General features: G+C 36.3%; 1 protein-coding gene across 7 annotated transcripts in view; it reads left to right on the forward strand.

Moving 5' to 3' along the window:
- CFAP91 (cilia and flagella associated protein 91) overlaps positions 1–27,814 on the forward strand; it is a 154,719-nt gene that overhangs the window by 34,087 nt on the left and 92,818 nt on the right. For all 7 annotated transcript variants that reach the window (XR_003432631.1, XM_027105662.1, XM_027105689.1 and 4 more), the window contains 4 exons: positions 14,234–14,411; positions 17,845–18,002; positions 19,989–20,171; positions 21,074–21,216. Coding sequence is in view for 6 of the 7 variants with exons in the window: in XM_027105662.1 (XP_026961463.1) it covers positions 14,234–14,411; positions 17,845–18,002; positions 19,989–20,171; positions 21,074–21,216 (662 nt within the window). In the remaining variant the exon portion in view is untranslated. The remainder of the gene's footprint in view (positions 1–14,233; positions 14,412–17,844; positions 18,003–19,988; positions 20,172–21,073; positions 21,217–27,814) is intronic.

Genomic DNA, 27,814 nt, shown 5'->3' on the forward strand with positions numbered 1-27,814 from the left:
TCTGGGCTCCTTTGAACTGGCAGATTTCTCACTCCACATTTATAGTCATTTGATTTACGAGAAAGATGCCACTATATTCAGTGGGAAAAAGGAGGTCTTTTCAATAAATGTTGATGAAACAATTAGATATCCATGTGCAAAAGTGAACTTTGATTCTGATTTCTACCTCCAGGCAGTACTGGGAAAAACAAACAAACAAAAAAAACAACATGTGTGTGTGTGTGTGTGTGTGTGTAAATTGATAACCTGATTCTAAAATTAATATGGAAATGTGAAAGGGTCAAAAGTAGCCAAGGCAAATGTGAAGAAACAGAACAGTATACACTATGAGATACAAAGACTTACTTTAAAGCTGCAGTAATTACACAGTGTGGTATATTCTCAAAGGTACACAAGTAGATCATTGTTACAGAATAGGGAGTCCAGAAATTAACCCACAAGTAGATATCATCTGACTTAAGACAAAGATGATACTACAGTACACTAGAAAAAAAATGATCTTTTCAATAAATGGTGCTGAATCAATTAGATAGTCATCTTGAAAACAGTGACTCGATTCCTAGTTCACACCATAAACTGAACCAATCCCAGATGTCTAAATGTGAAAGGTGAAACAAAAATTTAGAAGGAAACATAAGAGAATATTTTCATGATCTTGGGTAGGCACACATTTTATTAAGTAGAACAAAATTGCTAACCATAAAGGGAAAATTAAGAAATTAGATCACATTAAAATTAAGAACCTCTGTTCACCAAAATACATTAAGATAGTGAAAAGGCAAGCCACATATTGGGAGAAGATATTTGCAATACCTACATATGACAGAAGACTCATATCTAGAACACATAAAGAAATCCTACAAATCAACAAGAAAAAGACGACCCAATAGAAAAGTTAGCAAATGATGTGAGCCGTCACTTGATAAAACGGGTTTTCAAATGGCCAATCAACATATGAAACAGTGTTCAACCTGATTAGTCATCAGGGAAATGCAAATTAAAATCTCAGTTTGATACTACAGATATACCAGAATAGCTAATGTTAAAAAGATTGATATTACTAAGTGATGATAAGGATTTGAAGCAAAGAGAATTTCATATACTGCATGTATATATTGCAACCATTCTTTGGAAACTGATAGTATCTTCTAAAGCTGACACAATACCTACAACCCAGGAACGTCATCCCTCACTATATACCCAAGAAAAGTGAGTACTTAGCTCTACTGTAAGAAATGCATATATGACTTTCACCAAGAGACAAGTGCAAGAATGTTCATAGCAGCACTATTCATAGTAACACTGAACTGAAAACAACCCAGATGTCCATCAACCATAGAATGGATGAATAACCTGTGGTATGTTCACACAGTGAAATACTATATAGTAACGAGAATGAAAGTACAGCTACACATAACCACATGGGTGAATCTCACATAGATATTGCTGAGCAAAAGAAGTAAGACACTAAAGAATACCTACATTTTGATTTCATTTATATAAAGCTCAAAACCTATCAGAACTAAATTAATATGTTAGGAATCAGGCTGGTGGCTATCCTTGAGGCAAGTAGAGACTGGGAGGGAGTATGATGGGCAGGCTAGGGTTCTGGTAAATTCTGTTCCTTGATCTGAGTGCTGGTTATTTGGGATGTTCCTTTGTGTACCTTTCTGTGTATATATTATACATTAGTAGAATGTTTGCATAAATATAAGTGAAAAATAATGACACAGTAAAAGGTTGACACTGAAAGCACTAAGAAAAAAATCGAGTGCTATGTGCCAAGAACTGTTCAAAGTGCTTTATGTTTTTAACTTATTTAATCTTCACAAGTTAAGTAAGTAATAAATTTTAAATCAGAAACCAATAAGAAACCTTAAAAAGGCAAAAGAATTGGTCATTACGATCATAAATTTTTTGGATAAAGATTAATAATATACTGAAACTTCTTGTGGGAAACATCAAGACCAAAGACAGAAGTTGCAAGTAAAGAGTATTAGAATTGGAAGAGGGACATACTATAGACCAAACGATTTAGGGACTATAAGAGAACACTATGCATCACTATTGCCCTACATTTAAAAACTAAGATTATATTAGTTTCAGGTATACAGCATAGTGATTTTTTAATAGATTATACTCCATTTAAAGTTATTACAAAATAATGGCTGTATGGCCATGTGCTGTATAATATATCATCATTGCTTATCTATTTTATACATAGTAGTTTGTATCTCTTAATCCCGTACCCCTGTCTCACCCTCCCACCCCTTCCCTCTCCTCATTGGTATCCACTAGTTTGTTTTCTATATCTGTGAGGTTGTTTCTGTTTTGTTATATACGCTCCTTTGTTTTATTTTTTAGATTCCACATGTAAGTGATAACATACACTATGTCTTTCTCTGTCTGGCTTATTTCACTGAGGATAATATGCTCTAGGTCCATCTACGTTGTTGCAAGTGGCAGAAATTTATTCCTTTTTTATGGCTGAGTAAATTCCATTGTATATATACACCACATCTTCTTAATCCATTCACCTGTTGATGGATTCTTGGGTTGCTTCCATTTCTTGGCTACTGTAAGTAATGCTGCTATGAACATTGGGGTGCATGTATCTTTTCAAGTTAGTGTTTTGGGGTCTTTTTTTTTTATGGGGGGGATATATACCCAGGAGTGGAATTGCCGCATCATATGGTGGTTCTATTTTTAGTTTTTTGAGGGACCTCCTGTTTTCCATAGTGGCTGCATCAATTTTAATTTCTACCAGCAGTGTACAAGGGTTCCCATTTCTCTACATCCTTCCCAATGTTTGTTATTTGTAGACTTTTCGGTGATAGCCATTCTGACAGGTGTGAGGTGACATCTGATTGTGGTTTACATTTCTCTGATGATTAGTGATGTTGAGCATCTTTTCATGTGCCTGTTGGCCATCTGTATGTCTTATTTGGAAAATGTCTCTTCAGCTCTTTTGTCCATTTTTTAATTGGGTTGTTTGGTTTTTTAGATATTGAGTTGTATGAGCTGTTTATATATTTTGATATTAACCACTTGTCAGTTACATCACTTGCAAATATTTTCTCCCTTTCAGTAGGTTTTCTTTTCATTTTGTCAATGATTTGCTGTGCCAAAGCTTTTGAGTTTAATTAGGTCTTATTTGTTTATTTTTGCTTTTGTTTCCTTTGCCTTAGGAGACAGATCCAGAAGAATATGGCTATGATTTATGTCAGAGTGTTCTGCCTATGTTTTCTTCTAGGAATTTTATGGTTTCAGGTCTTATACTTAGGTCTTTAGTCCATTTTGAGTTTATTTTGTATATGTTGTGAGTGAATGTTCTAATTTCATTCTTTTACATGTATCTGTCCCGTTTTCCCAGTACCATTTATTGAAGAGACTGTATTTTCTCCATTGTATATTCTTGCCTCCTTTGTCATAGATTAATTGATCATAGGAGTATGAGTTTCTGAGTTCTCTATTCTGTTCCATTGATCTCTATATCTGTTTTTGTGCCAGTACCATGCTGTTTTCATTACTGTAGCTTTGTAGTATAGTCTGAAGTCAGGGAGCATGATACATCCAGCTTTGTTCTTTTTTCTCAAATTACTTTAGCAATTTGGAGTCTTTTGTGGTTTCATATGGATTTTAGGATTACTCTAGTTCTGTTGAAATGTCATGGGTATTTTGTTAGGGATTGAATTAAATCTGTAGATTGCTTTGGGTGGTATGGACATTTTAACAATATTAATTCTTCCAATCCAAAACACAGGATATTTTTCCATTTCTTGGTATCATTTCTAAATTCCTTCATCAGTGTTTTATAGTTTTTAGAGTATAGGTCTCTCACCTCCTTGGTTAAGTTTATTCTTAGTATTTTACTCTTTTTGATGGGATTTTAAATGGGATTTTTTTCTGTTTTGCTTTCTCTTTCTGATAGTTCATTGTTAGTATATAGAAAAGTAAAATATTTCTGTATATTAATCTTGTATCCTGCAACTTTGCTGAATTCATTTTTAGTTCTAATACCTTTTTGGGTATTAGACTTTGTGTTTTCTATATATAGTATCATGTCACAACTTTGGGTTTTCTATATATAGTATCATGTCATTCACAAAGAGTGATAGTTTTACTTCTTCCCTTCTAATTTGGATACATTTTTTTTCTTGTCTGATTGCTGTTACTAGAACTTCCAATACTACATTAAATAGAAGTGGTGAGAGTGGACATCCTTGTCTTTTTCTTATTTTAGAGTAAAGACTGAAAGCTTTTCACCTTTTAGTATGATGTTAGCTGTGAGTTTGTCATAAATGGCCTTTATTATGCTGAGATATGTTCTCTCTATACCAATGTTGATGATAGTTTTTATCATGACTGGATTTTGAATTTTGTCAAATGCTTTTTCTGTATCTATTGAAATGATTGTGTGATTCTTCTCCATCCTTTTGTTACTGTGGTGTATCGCATTGATTGATTTGCAAATATTGAACCATCCTTGCATCCCTCAAATAAGTCTCACTTGATCATGGTGTATGATCCTTTTTATATATTGTTGGATTCAGTTTGCTAATATTTTGTTGAGGATTTTTGTATCTATATTCATCAAAGATATTGGCCTGTAATCTTTTTTTTTTTTTTTTTTTTTTGCGGTACGTGGGCCTCTCACTGTTGCGGCCTCGCCCGTTGTGGAGCACAGCCTCCGGACATGCAGGCTCAGTGGCCATGGCTCACGGGCCTAGCCGCTCCGCGGCATGTGGGATCTTCCCAGACTGGAGCACGAACCCGTGTCCCCTGCTTCGGCAGGCGGACTCTCAACTACTGAGCCACCATGGAAGCCCAGCCTGTAATCTTTTTTTGCAGTGTCTTTGTCTGGTTTTGATATCAGGGCAGTGGTAGCCACATAGAATGAATTTGGGAGTGTTTCATTCTCTTCAAGTGTTTGGATTAGAGAAGGATATTATTAGTTCTTCTTTATATGTTTGGTAAAATTCCCCTGTGAAGATGACTGGTCACAGATTTTTGTTTGTTAGGAGTTTTTTAAATTACAAATTCAATTTCACTACTAGTGATCTGTCTGTTGAGATGATCTTTTTCTTCCTCATTCAGTCTTGGAAATTTGTATGTTTCTAGAAATTTCTCCATTTCTTCTAGGTTGTCCAATTAGTTGGCTCATAACTGTTAGTAATACTTTGTTATGAGTTTGTAAATCTCTGTGTTATTGGTTGTTACTTCTCCTCTTTTGATTCTTATTTTGTTTACCTGGGTCCTCTCTCTTTTCTTGTTAGCCTGGCTAAAGTTTTATCAATTTTGTTTATCTTTTCAAAGAACCAGTTCTTGGTTTCATTGATCTTTTCTAATTTTTTTTTGCTCTATTTATTTCCTCTCTGATTTTTATTATTTCCTTCCTTCTGCTGACTTTGGGCTTCACTCTTCTTTTTCTAATTCCTTTAGGTGGTAGGTTAGGTTGTTTATTTGAGATTTTTCTTGTTTCTTGAGGAAGGCCTGTATTGCTACAAAATTCCCTTCTAGAACTGCTTTTGCTGCATCCCATAAATTTTTGGAAGGTTGTGTTTCCATTTTCATTTGTCAAGATATTTTCTGATTTTCTCTTTGATTTCTTCATCGATCCTCTGGTTTTTAGTAGCATGTTGTTTATTCTCTACATGTGTGTGCTTTTCCCATTTTTCTTGCCATAATTGATTTTTAGTTTCATACTGTTGTGGTCAGAAAAAATGCTTGATATAATTTCTGTTCTCTTAGATTTGTTGAGACTTGTTTTATGGCCTAGTATGTGATCCTGGAGAATATTCCATGTGCACTTGAAAAGAATGTGTATTCTGCTGTTTTTGGATAGATGTCCTGTAGATATCTAGTAAGTCCAACGTATGGTCTATTGTATCATTTAAGACCACTAATGCCTTATTGATTTTCTATCTGGATGATCTGTCCACAGATATAAGTAGGGTGTTAAAGTCCTCTACTATTGTTATATTACTGTCAATTTCTCCCTTTTGTCTGTTAATATTTGATTTATATATTTAGGTGCTCCAGTACTGGGTGCATATATGTTAACGAGTATAATATCCTCTCTTCTATTGATCTCTTTATCATTATATAATGCCCTTCTTTTTCTTTATAGCCTTTGTTTTAAAGTATATTTTGTCTGATATGAGTATTGCTACCCTCGTTTTCTTGTCATTTCTGTTTCATGATATATCTTTTTCCATCCTCTCACTTTGTCTCTGTGTGTCTTTAGTTCTGAAGTGCATCTTTTGTAAGCAGCCTAGAGATGGGTCTTGCGTTTTTATCCATTCAGCCACCCTATGTCTTTTGATTGGAGCATTTAGTTCATTGACATTTTTTTTTTTTACATCTTTATTGGAGTATAATTGCTTTACAATGGTGTGTTAGTTTCTGCTTTATAACAAAGTGAATCGGTTATACATATACATATGTTCCCATATCTCTTTCCTCTTGCATCTCCCTCCCTCCCACCCTCCCTATCCCACCCCTCCAGGTGGTCACAAAGCACCGAGCTGATCTCCCTGTGCTATGTGGCTGCTTCCCACATAGCAGGAAGTTTGGTAGTGTATATATGTCCATGCCTCTCTCTCATTTTGTCACAGCTTACCCTTCCCCCTCCTCATATCCTCAAGTCCATTCTCTAGTAGGTCTGTGTCTTTATTCCTGTCTTACCCCTAGGTTCTTCATGACATTTTTTTTCCTTAAATTAATTGTTGATAGTTATGTACTTATTGCCATTTTGTTACTTGTTTTCTGGTTGTTTTTGTAGGTCTTTCCTGTTTTTTTCTTCTTCTTTTAGTTTCTTTTTCTTCCTTTGTGGTTTGATGATTTTCTTTACTAGTATGCTTATGTTCCTTTCCTCTCCATTTTTGTGTATCTGTTGTAGGTTTTTGATTTGTGGTTACCATGGAATTCCTATATTATGACCTATAACTACATCTACTTGTTTTAAATGGTAGTAATTTAAGTTCACACCCATTCAAAATATCTACCTTTTTACTCCCCTCCTCCACATAGATTCTTACCTTTTATTATAGCCTTTTCTTTTCACTTACAGAAGACTCTTTAACATTTCTTTTAGGGTAGGTTTAGTATTGATGAGCTCTATTAGTTTTTTGCTTGTCTGAGAAGTTCTTTATCTCCCCTTCAATTCTAAATGATAATCCTACTGGATAGAGTATCCTAGGTTGCAGATTTTTCTCTTTTAGCACTTTGAATATATCGTGTCACTCTCTCTGGCCTGCAGAGTCTCTGCAGAGACATCGGCTGATAGCCTTATGGGTATTCCTTTGTAAATGACTCTTTGTTTTTTTCTTGCTGCCTTCAGAATTCTCTCTTTAATTTTTACCAGTTTCATTATGATTTATCTTGATGTGGGTCTGTTTTGGTTCATCTTGTTTGGAACTTTCTTTGCTTCCTGTACTTGGATATTTGCTTCCTTCTTCAGGTTCCAGAAGTTTTCAGTCATAATTTCTTCAAATACATTTCACAACCTTTCTCTCTCTTCTCCTTCTGAAACCCCTATAATGGGAATGTTGGTACACTTGATGTTATCCCAGAGATCTCTTAAACTATTCTCATTTTTTAAAGTTTGGTTTTCTTTTTACTGCATTGATTGGGTGATTTCCATTATTCCATCTTCCAGATCACGTATGCATTCTTCTTTATCACTTAGTTGCTATTCATTCCTTCTAGTGTGTGTTTTTTTTTAAGACAAGCTTTTATTCATCATCTTTTAAATTAATTAATTAATTAATTTTTATTTATTTATTTTTGGCTGTGTTGGGTCTTTGTTGCTGCATGCGGGCTTTCTCTAGTTGTGGTGAGTGGGGGCTACTCTTAGTTGCGGCGCACAGTCTTCTCATTGCAGTGGCTTCTCGTTGTGGAGCACAGGCTCTAGGCACACAGGCTTCAGTAGTTGTGGCACGTGGGCTCAGTAGTTGTGGCTTGTGGGCTCTAGAGCGCAGGCTCAGTAGTTGTGGCGCACAGGCTTAGTTGCTCCACAGCATGTGGGATCTTCCCAGACCAGGGCTCGAACCCATGTCCCCTGCATTGGCAGGCAAATTCTTAACCACTGAGCCACCAGGGAAGTACCCCTTCTAGGGTGTTTTTGATGTCAGTTATTGTATTCTTCAGTTCTGACTGGTTCTTTTTTATATTTTCTAGTTCCTTGTTAAAATTCTCACTCTGCTTATCTATTCTTTCCCTAATTCAGCTCGCATTCTTATTACTAATGCTTTGAATTTTTTATCTTATAAATTATTTCTGTTTTATTATTTTTACCAGGGTTTTTTTCTTGCTCTTTCAACTGAGATGCATTCCTGTCTCTTTTCATTTTGCTTAACTTTCTCTGTCTCTGTGAATTTAGGTGAAACAGTTACCTACAGCAATCTTTAATGGGTGGGCTTCTGTACAAGTGTCCCTATATAGTCTGCATGTGCCCAGTGCTTTTGGTGGGAGAGCTAGATTTGACGTGAACAGAAGTCATTTGTTTACTCAGGGTGTGCTGCCAGCTGTCAACTTGGTAGGAGGTAGGGTTGGAGATGGAGGGGGTAGGGCCATAGCCAGGTGTGAGGCAGGCCTTCCTCTCTGCTCAGTGGCCATCACTGCCCTATTGGGGCAGAGTCATCTCCCAAGTTGCTGGAGCAGAAACCCTAGGTTCAGCAATCAAATCTTGTAGTATTTTATTTATTTATTTATTTATTTATTTATTTATTTATTTATTTATGGCTGTGTTGGGTCTTTGTTGCTGTGCGCGGGCTTTCTCTAGTTGCAGTGAGCGGGGGCTACAGTTTGTTGCCGTGTGCGGGCTTCTCATTGTCGTGGCTTCTCTTGTGGTGGAGCACGGGCTCTAGGTGCACAGGCTTCAGTAGTTGTGGCACGTGGGCTCAGTAGTTGTGGCTTGCGGGCTCTAGAGTGCAGGCTCAGTAGTTGTGGCACACAGGCTTAGTTGCTCCACGGCATGTGGGATATTCCCGGACCAGGGCTCGAACCTGTGTCCCCTGCATTAGCAGGTGGATTCTTAACCACTTTGCCACGAGGGAAGCCCTCTTGTAGTACTTTAAAAAGATGACTTATCATAACCAAATGGGTTAATTGTACAAATTCAAGTTTAGTACAGTATCAGAAAACTAACCAATGCATTTTACCATTTTAACAGAAAATGTCAGAAAAATGCTTTTATAGGTGCAGGAAAAGTACTGTTTGATAACATTCAACATGCATTCATGCTATAAACTCTAAGTAAGCTGAGATCAGAAGGGAATTTTGGTAACTTAATAAAGGTTATCTTCGATAAACATATACTAAAGGTGAGACTTGAGAAGCTTTACCCTTAAAATAAAGAAAAAGACAGTGATTCCTTTATCACCACTATTATTTAGCAATGCAGAGAAGATCCTAGCCCAGAGCTTATTAAACTAGGCTATGACCCACCACCCCTAGGGACATTTGGAAACCTGGGTGGTGTTTTTATATGTAATAATGATGAGACAAATGGGTTGGGTTTGGGGGAGGTAGGCTGGCATGGATACTAAACATCCTGCCCTGCATGGGGCAGTTTCATCCAACAATTAATTGTTTGCCCAATATGACAGTAATAGCATCCTGATAGAGAAATAATTGAGTCAGTGTAGTAAGATAAGAGAAGAATTAGGTATGAGGATTAGAAAGAAAAAGCAAAACTATATTTGCAGACAATGTACTCATATAGAAAAATCAAATGAAATAAGTTATCAGAACTAAGAACCTCAGTTTAATAAGGTATCCTATTATGAAACCAACATACAAATATCAGTAATTTTTGTATGTATGAGCAATATGTAATTAGAAATATTATTGAGGGCTTCCCTGGTGGTGCAGTGGTTGAGAGTCCGCCTGCCGATGCAGGGGACACGGGTTCGTGCCCCTGTCCGGGAGGATCCCACATGCTGCGGAGCGGCTGGGCCCATGAGCCATGGCTGCTGAGCCTGCGCATCCAAAGCCTGTGCTCCGCAACGGGAGAGGCCACAACAGTGAGAGGCCCGTGTACCGCAAAAAAAAAAAAAAAAAGAAAGAAATATTATTGGGAAATCATATTTTTAATAGCAACAAATAACAAAGTCCCAGGAAAGCACTTAATAAAACATGCACAAGGCATTTATGGAGAAAAATATAAATTGTTCCTTAAGCACAAAGATTTGACCAAAAAAAAAGGAACATTGTGTTTATAAATGGGAAGACTCATGCTTGAATAGGTATTATTTCTCTCACAAGTATTTTATATCTTCAAGCAATTCTAATCCAAATCTCTACTCGCAGTGTAACCATGTATGTAAATCAGCATCTTTTCTCTTCCCAGAAATTATATAAAAGCAACAAGCACAACTCTAAAAGAACAACTCCCAAGAACAAATTCCATTCTCAGTGAAACTCACATATATATGAGTCTTTGAACCACTAAATACTTGTAAGGACTGTGAAAAGCAGCTGAGACTAGGTAGCATGGACTGTGGAAGAGGGTCAGGAGAATCTCAGAAAGCTTGAGAAAAAATATGCTTTGTGGAGGCAAATTTGGCAATATTCAGAAATATTTTAAATGATTGTATTTTGTGATTAGTTGCTAGGCTCTAGATCCTTCTAAGGTTCCTAGAGAAATTCATACATGGGCATAATGAGACCAGTATTAGACGTTTGTTGCAGCATTATTGTGTGTAATCAAAAAATTAGAACCAGGGCTTCCCTGGTGGCGCAGTGGTTGAGAGTCCGCCTGCCGATGCAGGGGACACGGGTTCATGTCCTGGTCCAGGAAGATCCCACATGCCGCGGAGCGGCTGGGCCCGTGAGCCATGGCCGCTGAGCCTGCGCGTCCGGAGCCTGTGCTCCGCAGCAGGAGAGGCCGCAACAGTAAGAGGCCCGCGTACCACAAAAAAAAAAAAAAAAAAAAAATAATTAGAACCAATCTAAATGTCAATTTGAGCAGATAGCTTAAATTGTGGTAGAGTCCTACAATGGAAGAATGAAATTACATCTCTATATATCAGCGTGGCCAGATTCCCAAAACAAAGCTGAATAAAAAAAGCAAATAACAGAATATTTATAGTAAAATACCACATATGTAAATATTAAATTAAAAATAATACTATATTTTCTTTACGTATAGTTCTTTTTCCTAGCTTCATTTAGACATAATTGACATGTAACATTGTGTAAGTTTAAGATGTACTACATGATGATTTGGTACACATATATATTGCAAAATGATTACCACAATAAGGGTAGTTAACACATCTATCACCCCACATATTTACTGTGTGTGTGTGGGTGTGTGTGTGGGTGTGTGTGGTGAGAGCATTTAAGATTCAGTCTTAGCAACGTTCAAGTATACAATACAGTTTTGTTAAGTGTAGTCAGCATGCTGTACATTAGCTCTCCAGAATTTATTCATCTTATAACTGAAAGTTTGTACCCTTTGACCACTTTCACCCATTTCTCCCACCACTTTGCCCCTGGTAACCACCAGTGTACTCTCTGTTTCTATGAATTCAGTTTTTTAGATTCCAGATATAATGAGATTATACAGTATTTAACTGTTTCTGACTGACTTATTTTGCTTAGCATAATGCCCTCAAGTTTCATCCATGTTATCACAAATGGCAGGATTCTCTTCTTTTTTTGTGAATGAATATATATATATATCACTATATATATATATATATATATATATACATCGCCTTATATATATCACTTTATATATATATATATCGCCTTATATATATCACTTTATTTATCCATTAATCTGCCGATAGACACTTCAGCTGTTTCCATGTCTTGACTATTGTAAATAATGCTGCAATGAACATGGGGTGCAGATACCTCTTTGATGTAGTGATTTCATTTCCTTCAGCTATATACCCAGAAGGGAAATTGCTAGATCATATGGTAGTTCTATTTTTAATTTTTTGAGGAACCTCTATGGAATTCTTATGGAACTATTTGCCATAATGACTGTACCAATTTACATTCCCCCCAACAGTGCACAAGGGTTTCCTTTTCTCCACGTCCTTGGCAGCACTTGTTATTGCTTGTCTTTTTTTTTTTTTTTTTTTTTTTGGGTAAGAAGTAGATTTATTAATATCCTTTGTAAAGAGGTTACAAGAAAATGGGGCTTGAAGAGGGTGGTCACGTCCCAGGTCTCGGGTGAGTTCCTGGGACAGGCCACCAAGTGAGGGTCCGTGGCTTCTCACAAGAAAGAATTAAACCATAGTAAAATGAAAGCAGAGATACACATTCCATAGACAGAATGCAGTCCATCTTGGAAGAGGAGCACGTCCTCTCTCTTCTCTTTGATAATAGCCATTCTAACAGGCATGAGGTGATATCTCACTGCAGTTTTGATTTGCAATTCCCTGATGATTAGTGATGTTGAACACCTTTTCATGTACCTGTTAGCCATCTCTGTATCTTTTTTTGGGAAAATGTCTATTCAGGTCTTTTGCCCATTTTAAAATCACATTGTTTTTTGTTTTGAGTAATATCTGTTCCTAATATATTTAGAATATAACCCCTTATCAGATATATGGTTTGCAAATGTTTTTGCCCAATTCATAGGTTGCTTTTTCATTTTGTTGATTGTTTCTTTTGCTGTGTAGAAGATTTTTGGTTTGATGTAGTCCAATTTGTTTATTTTTGTTTTTGTTGCTTGTGCTTTTGGTGTCATATCCAAAATATCATTGCCAAGACTAATATCAAGGAGCTTTTCCCTTATCTTTTCTTCTAAGCATTTTACATTTAAGTCTTTAATCCATTTCAAGTTAATTTTTGTGAAAAATGTAAGATAAGGATCCAGTTTCATTCTTCTGCATGTGAATACCCAGTTTTCCTAGCACCACTTATTGAAGAGACTGTCTTTTCCCTACTGACTATTTTTGACTCCCTTGTCAAATATTAGTTGACTACGCATGCATGGGTTTACTTCTGGCTCTTTATTCTGTTCCATTGCTCTGTGTGTCTGTTTTTATGCCAGTACTATACTGTTCTGATTACTGTAGCTTTGTAATATAGTTTGAAATCAGGAAGTGTGTTTCTTACAATTTTGTTCTTTCTTAACATTGCTTTGGCTATATGGGTCTTTTATGGTTATGTATAAATTTTAGGATTGTTTTTTCTATTTCTGTGAAAAACACCACTAGAATCTTGATAGGGATGTATCTATGGATGGCTTTGCGTAGTAGGAGCATTTTAAAAATATTAGTTCTTCCAATCCATGAACATGGGATATATATATATATTTTTTACTTGTGTCTTCTTCAATTTTTTTCATCAATGTTTTAATAGTTTTCACCGTATAGATTTTTCACCTCCTTGGTTAAATTTACTCCTAAGAATTTTATTGTTTTTGATACTATTGTAAATGGAATAGTTTTATCTCTTTTATAGATATTGTTAGGGTGTATAAATACAACTGATTTTCATGTATTGATTTTGTATCCTGCAACTTTATTTATTTATTAGTTCTAACAGTTTTTTGATAGAGTCTTTAGAGTTTTCTCTACATAAGATCATGTCATCTGCAAATGGAGATGATTTTACTTCTTCCTTTCTGATTTGCATGCCTTTTTCTTTCTTTCTTTTTTTTTTTTTTTTTTTTTGCTTGATTTCTCTGGCTAGGGCTTCCAGTATTATGTAAATAGGAGTGGTGAGAGAGTGCACCATTTTCTTTTTCCTGATCTTAGAGGAAAGCTTTTAGCCTTTCACTGTTGAGTGTGATATTAGCTGTGGGCTTGTCTGTATAGTTCATGTTTGTGTTTATTAGAGAGGGAGTATAGTGTAATACATAAGACCATAAGGGTCAGATTGCCATTTGCAAATTCTGAGTTTCACCACATACTAACTATGACCTTTCTGCAAGTTATTTTGATATTTCTTTGTATTTCAAAATATGGATTTTTCCAATAGAGGACATTCCAAGGTGTGATTATTTCATAATCACCTAATATCTTCAAATACTTTCTAGCATCTTACATGTAACTAAAATGTCTTCTGGCTGAATTGTTAACAAGAGACAGTGCAGGGCAGATAATAAACCCTGAGGCACATCTGGAGATGTATCCTGATATCATTTCATCCTGTCATAACCCTTGAATTTAAAGAGGACAGGAACTGAAAGGGAGTAAATTAAATACTGGTAGGTACATGAGTTTGTCTGTGTGTTTCTAAAGTGTTCTGCTTCATCTTCCAGGTCGAGGTCTCCCGGCAGGACAAGCTGAGGTAGAGATGATAGAACGTGCCCGGGAGAAGCGTGCTTGGGAAGCCACTCTCCCCACTCTGAGTGACACCTCCCAGTTTGAGAAGAGGAGGAGGATGATGAATGCCATGGAGAGGAAGGAGTGGGCCTTCAGAGAGCAGGAGATCGAAAAGTAGGTTCTTAATCACCCAGATAATTGCTTCTGCACAGATGGGATTAATGTTAATACTTTTAACATATAGAGAGTTTACCCAAATGTATGGGTTTAAAAGCAATCCTTAATCTGTAGAGTTAGGAAATTGGGCTTCAGGAGCAATAGCTCTATAATTTTCTCTCCAATAATATAAAAATGTATAATGCCTTCTTTGTGTGTGTAGTTCAGTGTGGAACCCAAATTTAAACAATTCCTCAAGGCATCTCTGATTCTTCTCTTCCCTTTTCTCTTTAGGGTCTTACCTAGAATCCCACTGATTTCTGAAAAATGTCTTTCAAACTGTCCTTTTCTGTTCATTCCCAGTGCCACGGTCCCTAGACTTTGGCCCTCTTCCTATCCATCCAACAGCCTCTTGGCTGACCCCATCTCTTTCCCCCTGGTACTGGATTCACCGTCAGTACACCTTGGGTTCTAGCTATAGCCAGTGAGGCATTTTTCTGTTTAAAAGACAAACAGTGGAACTTTTCAATTAAGAGATGAGCTCATAGTACATAAGTAATAATATGCTAAGGTATTTCTCGTTGAATTTTCAGTGATTTTAACTGATGTATTTTCAGTACTGAGGTTGTCTCTGGAATATGTAGAAATGATGAGGACCAAAAAATTACAGCTCCCTAGCAAGAAGGAAAGGAAAGGAAGTTTGAGGGTGCCATTTGTTCCAGGCTGTGCTGAGGTACTTCATTGCTCACAGAAGTACTACCAAGCCCCTGACAGTGTGCTTACACGCAAGCAAGCTAGGGACCAATAGAGTTAGGGATTCAGTGTGGTTCCGAATTCAAAATATGTTTATCTTTTTGCAACACCTTCTGATTAACCCTGAATGCAGACTGTGATGTTTGGTTAAAAGCTTGCAATTTAATAGAAAATAATGTTTGGGGAAGAGTAGGTGTCACATACTCAATCCTGTCTGCAGAAATTTAAATTTATTGCTGCAATTTGAAGAGGAATATTCTTGTCAGAAGGACATTAAGAATATTAAAAATGTATCTGGCCAGAATGAAGATATCACCTGAGAACATGAGTACTTTGGTTAAACTGAGGTTAATTTTAATAAATATATTTTGAGTCCCTCCTCAGGACTGGAAACAGGAAACTGCTTTACCCTGACAGAGCTCCTTATGGACCATTGGAACAGGGGGTGAGGGGTGGAAGGGGGGCAGGTGGGTGGGGATGGAGTGAAAGACCTTAAAACCAATAACTCACAGGCAGTATCTTCAGGTGATGTGCTGCTCTATACACAAAGAGCTAGGGGAACCCAGGCAGGAGAACAGTTAGTTCTGTTTGAGAACTAACAGATATTTAGTAGATATTTGGGAAAATTACTGAGATGAGGTAGCTTCTGAGCTGTATGTAGAAGGATGAGTAAAAAGCTATCAGGTAGATGATAATATTGATGATGGTGATGGAGATGATAATGATGATATTCATAAAGCATTCAACACTTACAGAGGGCTTATTTCATGCTTGAGCTAAGTTCTAAGCCAGTAGTGCTCAGAGTGTGGTCCACAGATGAGTAACATCAGCACTTACCTGAGAACTTGTTAGAAATGCAAATTCTCAGGTTCCATCCCAGACCTACTGAATCAGGGGGCGGGACACAGCAATTTGTGTCATAGCAAGTCCTCCAGGTTATCTGATGTATGCTCAAGTTTGAGAACTACTGTTCTAGCATGCTGTGTACATTCACTCATTTAACGTTCACAACAACCTTAGGGGATGGATACTATTATTATGTTCATTTTATGATTGAAGAGGCTGAGGTAAGTGATGAAGTTGAGAATTGAACCTAGGATTTCCAGCTCTAGAAAGAAAGGGGACTGTTGGTGTGTGCTTATTTTTAAAAACGCCTACCTCCCTGTATTTACTTGTCACTGTTTCCCTACCCTCCCATGTATATTCACTTTGAGAACCTCCACCAGTATAACATGTTTGCTCTGTCTCTAGTCCTTTTTTTTTTTTTTTTTTTTTTGCGGTTCGCAGGCCTCTCACTGCTGTGGCCTCTCCCGTCGCGGAGCACAGGCTCCAGACACGCAGGCTCAGTGGCCATGGTCCACAGGCCCAGCTGCTCCGCGGCATGTGGGATCCTCCCAGACCGGGGCTCGAACCCGTGTCCCCTGCATTGGCAGGCGGACTCTCAACCACTGCGCCACCAGGGAAGCCCTGTCTCTAGTCCTTTTGAGTAGAATATTCAGCTCTCTCTGCTGAGGCCGCACTTCTCCCTTGTCAATGTGGCAAATCTCAACCCTTGTTTATCCTCAAGTGCTGAGTTAATGGCTCCTGAAGGAAGGCTTCCCCACCATCCCCCTCCTTCCCTTTGATCAACTGGGAATAGTGCTAGAAGAGGCGCTCTGCCATTTCTTCTCCCACAGGAGTCTTTTCATTCTTTTGGCCTGGTATGTATCTCCCTGTGTTGTAAATGTTGGTTTATATGTCTACTCCACTAGAACAGTGCCTCTTGAGACAACGTATTTTATCTTGTTCACCATTGTTTATTCCCTGCCTGGCATAAATATTTGACAAATGAATGACTGAATAAATTACTGTGTAAATTTTTAAGTAAGAGTAAAATATTCAAATCTCCATTTTAGAAAGGAAAATCTTGACCACTATGTGGAACAAAGATTGGAAAGGGGAAAGACTAGACTAACAACCAGAGTCCAAGTCAGGAGAGAGATGACAAAGACGTGGGCTAGGGAACAGATGTAAGAAGTGTTTTAGAGAAGGAATCATTAGAGGAGGGAAGAAGGTTAAGAGAAGGGGTAGATTTCCGGGGGAATAGAATGAGTGAGGTTTTTTTGAGGTTGTCAGGGGATATAGCTGGAGATTCAAGTAGATAGAAGTTCTAGTTCAGAAATACCTGGTCTGAAGTACAAATTTTGAAGTCATATGTACACATAAGCAAGGTAGTCCTGGGAGAACAAGGTGAAGGGAAGGGAAGCGAAGAATAATTATCTATATGTGTCAGCTGCTGGCATTTTCACATTCACCACTTAAGGCTGCATGCCACAACCTCATTTTCTCTCACTCCTCCTATTACTTAACCCTCCAGCAATACCAGTCGACCTGGAACTATGCACAAACATTCGCTGTTCACTTAGGCCCATCTGCCTGGAGAACACTTTTTTACTCCATCTACCTAGCAAACTCTTTTTTGTCCTTCAGAACTACACCCATACATATTCCTCTTATACAGAGACTCACTATTGAGTTGCCACCCCAAACCCCCAATTCATTTGTCACACTTGTGCCAGAGTGGTCTTTTTAAGATACATGAATATGATACCAGCCCAAAGAGAAGCTTCTGTTTATGGCAAGTGTTCCCTTTCTCTGTAGTAGCGCACCCTATCTGAGAGATTGTAGACTTCTTTTATGTTTTGTGATTTACTTGAAGACTGCAGGAGATTCGCCTGGAAGTTCTAAAAGAGCTGCTGAAGAAGCGTGATGAGAATCAAAATGAAGTAAACATGGCGTGCTTGAATGCCCAGTGGTCTAAACTGCAGGAGGTGAAGGAGGCAAAGTTGGCACAGATTCACCACACACACGTATCAGGTGATGGTGCAGTATGAACCGTGAAAAGAATGGAAAAGTTGGCTCTGCTTTGGGTCTTTGACCAAACCTGATTTAACTGTGATATAATTCTTTTTTGGTCCTATTGTTAGTTAATAGATAAGGAACAGGAGATGAGTTATTTCTCAAAAGTAGAAGGGTGGAGGAAAATTCCTTACTAAGAAAATCAAGTAATTATGTTCTAACAGGTAGTCAAGTTATTGACATTATGGGGCGTGTGTGTGTTTGTGTGTGTAGGTGTTGGGCTCCCCATATTCATGGGCTGAGGCCCTGGATAGAGAGCCCTGTTTCTCAACTTTTTTTCATTGTTTCCACTAAAAAAGACATTCAGACATCTTTTTTCCAATTCATCCCCCTGCCATGAAATTTTAATACCACAGGTATACTGTGTATCTGTTTATGTACTATAAATATATCTGTACTTTATACATAAAAAGAGGAGTCAGTGGAGGGTTAAGAATAACTAAATAAAAAATTTAAATTAAGAAAATTTAACTTATTAGCATTTAGCTTTATTTGCTATATTTGCTGAGTGACTTTTAATATAATTAATTTACTTATAAAAATTGTAATGCATCGCTTATATATTGCAAATTAGCAGTTTATACACATAATAGCAATGTAATCACATTAAAAATTATTCAAAATATTTTTCCTAGCAAAACAATTACAAAAAATTAAGTTAATCCCTTAAAAATTATTTTTAGTGAACTTTTAAACTTTTTCTTGATGTGAGAAAATAACTTTTAACTTAACTAGCTGCACCTATGCATTTAGATACTGTCAACATTTTTTCTTTTCAGTAGTTGACATAACTAGTGATGGGTTGACTTTCTTTTTTTTTTTACTCCTCCTGTCCCTCTCTCTTACCCTCTGGGATCACTTCCCAAATAAACTACCTGTACGCATGCCTTTGTCTCAGGTTCTGCCTGTGGGGGAACCCAGGCTAAGGCACAACTCAAATGTCACTTCCTCAGGGGAGACCTTCAAGGACCCCCACCCCCAGATAAGTCAGGTCCCTGTTATCTGTTCTCACTGTTACATGCCCCTGAATTTTTGTGTGTGTGTGAGAAGATGACTTTTTACTTAACTAGGTGCTAGGTATGCATTTAGATATGGTCAACAGTTTTTTCTTTTCAGTACTAGATATAACCAATGATGGGTTGACTAATTTTTATAAATAACTATTAAAATGTAAACTATTTTTATGTAATTATGAAATCCCAAGTCACACACAGAAGCACTGAGGATCAAATATAAATAACATCCAAAAGGCAGCAGTGGCAAGTGCAACCACCTCTTTCAATTGTGACTTCAAAATCCCATATTGTTTTACACCCATTGAGAGTGCATGGTGTAGAGCCTTCAAAAGGGGATGGGTCTGTGATGGGATTGAAAGAAAAGGAACAGGTGGAAGTAGTAAGCCTGACTCCTCAGATGAGTAAACTCCTACAGTGTACAGCTGAGACTGCCAAACAATTCTGAAATCTATAAGCTTGGATATATTCTGATTTATTCTGGTGTTAGCCAAGATGGACAGAAATTTTTGAAGAACCTGTAGTCTTCTTTCCCTTTTAATTATTCTCTTAGGAGAGAATAATTCCCTCAGTCTCTACTGAAAACATGTAGTTTTCAGTTACTTTGAGTTTCTTTCATTCATTTGACAAACTTTCATTGAATACCTCTTTCTGGCCCAGAGCTTAGAATGCAGTTATAAAAGATTTTTGATGAGTACCAATTGAGAACACTAGCTGATTCACCTTCTGTCACGGCCACCTGTCTCATGACAATCTGGATCACACAGATGTCAGATATATGTTTTAAGTGTTCTGGCTGCAGTGAGTGATCATAATGAAATTCATTCAGTTCAGTAGCCTTCCTGTGAATAAAACTATGGTTTACTAGTCTGCATTTGGACCATTCAGAACAATATTTTGGAGATAGTCATGGAGGTATGTTTTATTTTAGCAATCAGAAAACTTTTGGGAAAGGGAAAGAATATAGAAGGGAAGTTGGAGAGAAGAAATATCATCAAGGATTATTCTGATTATGCATCACAGGTCTATGGACCTCTATCTCGCCTTGGTCGTTTCACAGACAACAACTCAGAGGACTTTGTAGTAAAAAACCACTATCTCAACACCTATGAAGGTAAGCAATTCACATAATTACAAGTCTAGTATAAGAGGATTATCTTAGAAATATAAATATATAAAATATAGCAGTTTAGATTAAAAGCTAATCAAAAATTAAAATATTTGCAAGAAATAGCAATTACATTAGTATTATTAATAATATGAGTTCATAGAAACCAATAAAAACTTCTAAGACCCAAATAAATAAATGGATACACTGTGCAACAATTTATTAAGGAGTAAAGTCAATAAACTACTAAACATTTAAACATGTTTAATGTCAGTAAAATCAAAGTTTTGCAAAAATGAAATAGAAAAAGATTTTATACCAGGTTTGTGAAGCAAACAAGAAATATATAATGAAATCGGCTCTTTATGAAGAAATGCCAGAAAACTAGTGGGCAAGGGGATGGATAAGTAGGGGATAAATTAGTGGAGAGGGTTATACCTGTTATAAAGTCCAAGAGAGGCTTTTTAAAATTATTTAAATTTCAGTTGAGAGGTTGGAGTATCACATGGCCAAGATCATGAGTTGATGCTCACACAATTGAACTTGCACGTCTGGCTGACCATCTCCAGAGCTGAATATGATAACCTGGTGTACATCCACTTTAGAATGGTGGTGCCATGTTTCATATGATCAATAATTTTCTGTCTATTATTGTGGAATGTTACATTTTTGTAGGGCAATGTTTTCATTTTAGAATGCATTTCTTATTTTATAATCTAAGTCATCAAGAATATAAGTTAATTATATAGAAATTTCCTTTATATTTCAGGGACAATTCAATTATATGAGGTACACCTTATCAATAATTCTAAATGAAACCACTTGGCAAACAGCTACTAAAATTAACAGCATGCTTTCAAATGATGTATTTAAGCACCGGATACTAAACATGTACTTCCTTCCTACAGGGTTAGTCGAACTTGAGTCATGTCTCCCAGATTTTGTGACACAACCCCGAATCAGATCTCCAAAACCAAAAGTCACTACCACCAAAGATGGTTTTCTAAAGAGGGCTGCAAGGATGGACCATGAGTTGGCAGAGTTTCATAAGGTATAATTCTTATCTGGAAGACAAGATGCTTCTAGTGTGACTTTTACAGAGATATACTACACTCCAAAAATTGTACTTTGTCTTGGGCAGCAATGTCCAGTAGTTCTCAACACACAAGCCTACATTCTTTCTCCTCTCTAGACTTTTCTACCAGTTACCTGTGCTGTGCCGATCAGTGCTGTTCCCCCTCATTTCAAACTGTAGGGAAACCTCTTAGAGGTTATTCTCCCCATTTGCAGAAGTCACGCTACTTTCTAAAAGTTGTTCTGACTTTGGATCTACACAATAAAATGTGACACAACACTGAGGTGTAACAAGTTTCTAGGGTTCAGGATTACTGTTGATTTTAATAGTGTAATAGGCCTCATTTTCTCCCTTTTAGATCTGTTACCAGGGCATCATGAAGAAAGGGAGTCATGTTCAGCATCCCACTCATCTAGTTTAAACTCAACTAAATGAGAAAGTTTGACGGTCATCTCCCATGAGCCAGCTGTATAGCTTCATCCGTCAGCTTCGCTTTCTCTTTTGTTAATTGGACTATAGGTGTCCACACTTGGATACATTTGAATCCTTAGTATATGACAGTGGTGCTCTATCTTTAGCCTGCATCAGAATCACCTGGAGGGCTTGTTAAAACACATGTTGCTGGGCCTCACCCCCAAAGTTTCTGATTCAGTAGGGGTGGGACTGGATTACTTGCATTTTTTGCAAGTTTCTAGGGGATGCTGATGCTGCAGGAACCACACTTTGAGACTCACTGACTTAAGACATACCCTCATCACTGGTCCATGTATGTTTGTTTGTTCAGTTAATAATAGCATAAAGATCCATGGGAGCCCACACTCAAGATAAAAATTAGGACCTTGATAATCATTTACTTATATCTGTGTGGTTCTTTCCCACATTATCCCCATCTCCATTTACTGATTCTGAATTCTATGTTTATCATTTTCTCACTTTCTGTAAGATTTTTGGTAGATATTCTTTATTAGAGTATGGAAGTTCCCTTTTATTCCTAATTCACTGAAGCTTTTTAATCATGTGTTTATGTTGATTTTTATCAAATGTTTTGTCTGTATCTATTGAGATAATTATATATTTTTTCTTTAAAAAATTATTATTGTAATAGGGAATATTTATAGTTTTTTACAGATATTAAACTGTCCTCACATACTTATTAGGAACATAACTTGGTCAGGATGTATTATTTTTATACGTTATTGGATTTGATTTACTGATATTTTGTTCAGAATTTTTTTTCGTATTCATGAGTGAAATGGCCTTATTTTTCTTTCTCAGTTTGACTATATGTGGCATCGGTGTCAGAGTTATACAGGTCTTCTGAAATGAATTGGGGGGTATTCCTTCTTTCCTACTTTGAAAAGAGTTTAAATAAGTTTGAGATGATCTTTTTCTTCAGTTTGGTAGAATATTCATATAAAATTATCTGAGACGGATGTTTTCTTCATGGGAAAAATTGTAAGCACTCCTTCAATTTCCTTACAACTTACAGAACTTTCTGCAGCATTTTGGTAAATTATATTTTCTTTACAAATTCCGTTTCACCTAACTTTTCAGATTTTTTTGCATATGGTTGTTGATAGTATTATCAATACTTTAAAATCTTTTTAGTGTTTATCTATAATCATGCCCACTCTTTTCATTCATAATATTATTTATTTGTGCTTTAACTCTTTTTCCTTAATCAATTTTACTGGAGGCTTGTTTATTTTCTTGGTATTTTTTTCAAACATTTGAACTTTTGATTTTGTTGATTTTCTCTATGTAAATTTTTTTCAATTACATTAATTCCCACTCATATTTATTTTATCTTTCTTTCTCCTTTCTTTGGGTTAGTTTTGTGGTTCTTTTCCTAACTTAAAATAGACATGTAGCTCATTAATTTTCAGGCACTCATCAGTTTTATATAATATTTAAAGCTAACCATTTCCTTCAAAACACTGATTTTGGTACATCCCATTAGTTTTGACATATAGTTTGGCATTATCATTAATATCTAATTTTTTAAAACATCCATTGTGATTTTTGGACCTGTGAGTATTTAACAATGTGTTTAAAATTTCCAAATATGCAGGAATTGTAACTAATTTTCTAATGAATTTCTCAATTGCTCTATCGTCAGAGATCTTAGCCTGTATGATACCTATTCTTTTAAATTTAGTGAGGCTTGCTTTGTGAACTAGTATAGTATATGTGATTTTACATATAAAATAATCTAAATCCACCTTCAAATAATACTATAACTACACGTGTCATGCAGATACCTTATAGTAGATTATTCCCAATTCCTCCCTACTGTCCCTGTGACATTGCTCATTCATTTCATTGATCCATATGCTATAATCACCCAATACATTTTTACTATCATATCATTTACTATCAATACATTTTTACTATCACTATGATTTAACAGTTATACTTTAGATCAATTAAAAATAAGAAAAAATATTTCATTTTATCTTTATTTATTCCATCTTTTCCACTTTTCCTTTCTTATATAGATCCAAGTTTCTGACGTATGTCATTTTGCTCCTGCCTGAAGAACTTGTTTTACCATTTATTACAGGGCAGGTCTGCTGGAAATGAACTCCTTCAGTTTTTATTTGTCTCAGAAAGTCTGTATGAATCATTTACTTTCTTTGACATATAATTCACATACCATAAAGTTAACCCTTGTATACAATTCAGTTATGTGTAGCATACTTATAAGATTGTTCTACCATCAACACTGTCTAATTCCAGAACATTCTCATCATCCTCAAAAGAAACCCCATACCCATTAGCAGTCACAACCAATTACCCTCTTCCCTGTACCACCTGGCAACCACTAATTTCCTTTCTTTTTATGGATTTGCCTATTCTGTACATTTCATATAAATACAACGATACAACATATGGCCTTTTGTGTTTGGCTTCCTTCATGTAGCATAATGTCTTCAAAGTTCATCCATGTTGGAGCATGTCTCAGTATTTACTTACTTTTTATGCTTGCATAATATTCCATTGTGTGGATATACCACATTTTGTTAATCTACGTATCAGTTGATGGAAATTTGAGTTGTTTCTACTTTTTGTCTATTTTTGTATAAATAATGCTGATATGCACATTCATGTACATGTTTTTTAGTTTTCTTGGGTCTATACCTAGGAGTAATTTCTGCGTCACATGGTAACTCTATATTATACTTTTTGAGGAGCTGCCAGACTGTTAAAAGTGGCTGCACTATTTTACATTCCCACCAGCAATGTATGCGTGTTCCAATTTTTGCACATCTTTTCCATCTCTTGTTATTTTCCATCTTTCTTATTGTAGCCATCCTAGAGTGTGTGAGGGGATATATCACTGTGGATTTGATTTGTATTTGTCTAATAATTAATGAATTTTGTCACCTTTTCATGTTATTTGTATATCTTTTTTGGAGAAATGTCTATTCAGATACTCTGCTTATTTTTTAATTGAGTTTCTTTTTATTGTTTATCATAAACATTATTTTTAATGTTTGTATTGGTTTTTAAAAATTTTTAATTTTATATTTTTTTTATACAGCAGGTTCTTATTAGTCATCAATTTTATATACATCAGTGTACATGTCAGACCCAATCTCCCAATTCATCCCACCACCACCCCAACCCCCCGGCCACTTTCCCCTCTTGGTGTCCATATTTTGTTCTCTACATCTGTGTCTCAATTTCTGTCCTGCAAACCAGTTCATCTGTACCATTTTTCTAGGTTCCACATATATGTGTTAATATGCGATATTTGTTTTTCTCTTTCTGACTTACTTCATTATGACAGTCTCTAGATTCATCCACATCTCTACAAATGACCCAATTTCGTGCCTTTTTATGGCTGAGTAATATTCCATTGTATATATGTACCACATCTTCTTTATCCATTCATCTGTTGATGGGTATTTAGGTTGCCTCCATGACCTGGCTATTGTAAACAGTGCTGCAATGAACATTGGGGTGCATGTGTCTTTTTGAATTATGGTTTTCTCTGGGTGTATGCACAGTAGTGGGATGGCTGGGTCATATGGTAATTCTATTTTTAGTTTTTTAAGGAACGTCCATACTGTTCTCCATAGTGGCTGTATCAATTTACATTCCCACCAACAGTGCAAGAGGGATCCCTTTTCTCCACACCCTCTCCAGCTTTTGTTGTTTGTAGATTTTCTGATGATGCCCATTCTAACTGGTGTGAGGTGATACTTCATTGTAGTTTTGATTTGCATTTCTCTAATAGTTAGTGATGTTGAGCAGCTTTTAATGTTCTTGGCCATCTGTATGTCTTCTTTGGAGAAATGTCTATTTAGGTCTTCTGCCCATTTTTGTATTGGGTTGTTTGTTTCTTTAATATTGAGCTGCATGAGCTGTTTATATATTTTGGAGATTAATCCTTTGTCCGTTGATTCGTTTGCAAATATTTTCTCCCATTCTGAGGGTTTTCTTTTCATCTTGTTTATGGTTACCTTTGCTGTGCAAAAGTTTTGAAGTTTCATTAGGTCCCATTTCTTTATTTTTGTTTTTATTTCCATTACTCTAGGAGGTGGATCAAAAAAGATTTTGCTGTGATTTATGTCAAAGTGTGTTCTTCCTATGTTTTCCTCTAAGAGTTTTATAGTGTCCAGTCTTACATTTAGATCTCTAATCCATTTTGAGTTTATTTTTGAGTATGGTGTTAGGGAGTGTTCTAATTTCATTCTTTTACATGTAGCCGTCCAGTTTTCCCAGCACCACTTATTGAAGACACTGTCTTTTCTCCATTGTATATCCTTGCCTCCTTTGTCATAGATTAGTTGACCATAGGTGTGTGGGTTTATCTCTGGGCTTTCTATCTTGGTCCATTGATCTATATTTCTGTTTTTGTGCCAGTACCATACTGTCTTGATTACTGTAGCTTTGTAGTATAGTCTGAAGTCAGGGAGTCTGATTCGTCCAGCTCTGCTTTTTTCCCTCAAGACTGCTTTGGCTATTCGGGGTCTTTTGTGTCTCCATACAAATTTTAAGATTTTTTGTTCTAGTTCTGTAAAAAATGCCATAGGTAATTTGGTAAGGATTGCATTGAATCTATAGATTATTGGGGGTAGTATAGTCATTTTGACAATATTGATTCTTCCAGTCCAAAAACATGATATATCTCTCCATCTGTTGGTATCATCTTTAATTTCTTTCATCAGTGTCTTATACTTTTCTGCATACAGGTCTTTTGTCTCCCTAGGTAGGTTTATTCCTAGGTATTTTGTTCTTTTTGTCGCAGTGGTCAATGGCAGTGTTTCCTTAATTTCTCTTTCAGATTTTTCATCATTAGTATATAGGAATGCAGGAGATTTCTGTGTGTTAATTTTGTATCCTGCAACTTTACCAAATTCATTGATTAGCTCTAGAAGTTTTCTGGTGGCATCTTTAGGATTCTCTATGTATAGTATCATGTCATCTGCAAACAGTGACAGTTTTACTTCTTCTTTTCCAACTTGGATTCCTTTTATTTCTTTTTCTTCTCTGATTGCTGTGGCTGAAACTTCCAAAACTATGTTGAATAATAGTGGTGAGAACGGACAACCTTGTTTTGTTCCTGATCCTAGTGGAAATGGTTTCAGCTTTTCACCATTGAGAACAATGTTGGGGGTGGGTTTGTCATATATGGCCTTTATTATGTTGAGGTACGTTCCCTCTATGCCTATTTTCTGGAGAATTTTTATCATAAATAGGTGTTGAATTTTGTCAAAAGCTTTTTCTGCGTCTATTGAGATGATCATATGGTTTTTCTTCTTCAATTCATTAACATGGTTTATCACATTGATTGATGTGCGTATATTGAAGAATCCTTGCATCCCTGGGATAAATCCCACTTGATCATGGTGTATGGTCCTTTTAATGTGTTGCTGGATTCTGTTTGCTAGTATTTTATTGAGTTTTGCATCTATGTTCATCAGTGATATTGGTCTGTAATTTTCTTCTTTTGTAGTATCTTTGTCTGCTTTTGGTATCAGGCTAATGGTGGCCTCATAGCATGAGTTTGGGAGTGTTCCTTCCTCTGCAATTTTTTGGAAGAGTTTGAGAAGGATGGGTGTTAGCTCTTCTCTAAATGTTTGATAGAATTCACCTGTGAAGTCATCTGGTCCTGGACTTTTGTTTGTTGGAAGACTTTTAATCACAGTTTCAATTTCATTACTTGTGATTGGTCTGTTCATATTTTCTATTTCTTCCTGGTTCAGTCTTGGAAGGTTATACCTTTCTAAGAATTTCTCCATTTCTTCCAGGTTGTCCAGTTTATTGGCATAGAGTTGCTTGTAGTAGTCTCTTAGAATGCTTTGTATTTCTGCAGTCTCTGTTTTAACTTTTCCTTTTTCATTTCTATTTTTATTTATTTGAGTCCTCTCCCTCTTTTTCTTCATGAGTCTGGCCAATGGTTTATCAGTTTTGTTTATCTTCTCAAAGAACCAGCTTTTAGTTTTATTGACCTTTGCTATTGTTTTCTTTATTTCTATTTCATTCATTTCTGCTCTGATCTTTATGATTTCTTTCCTTCTGCTAACTTTGGGTTTTGTTTGTTCTTCTTTCTCTAGTTCCTTTA

This window comes from Aethalodelphis obliquidens, unplaced genomic scaffold, assembly GCF_003676395.1.
Source record: "Aethalodelphis obliquidens isolate GAN/ISIS:26980383/991018 unplaced genomic scaffold, ASM367639v1 scaffold1, whole genome shotgun sequence".
NCBI lineage: Eukaryota > Metazoa > Chordata > Mammalia > Artiodactyla > Delphinidae > Aethalodelphis > Aethalodelphis obliquidens.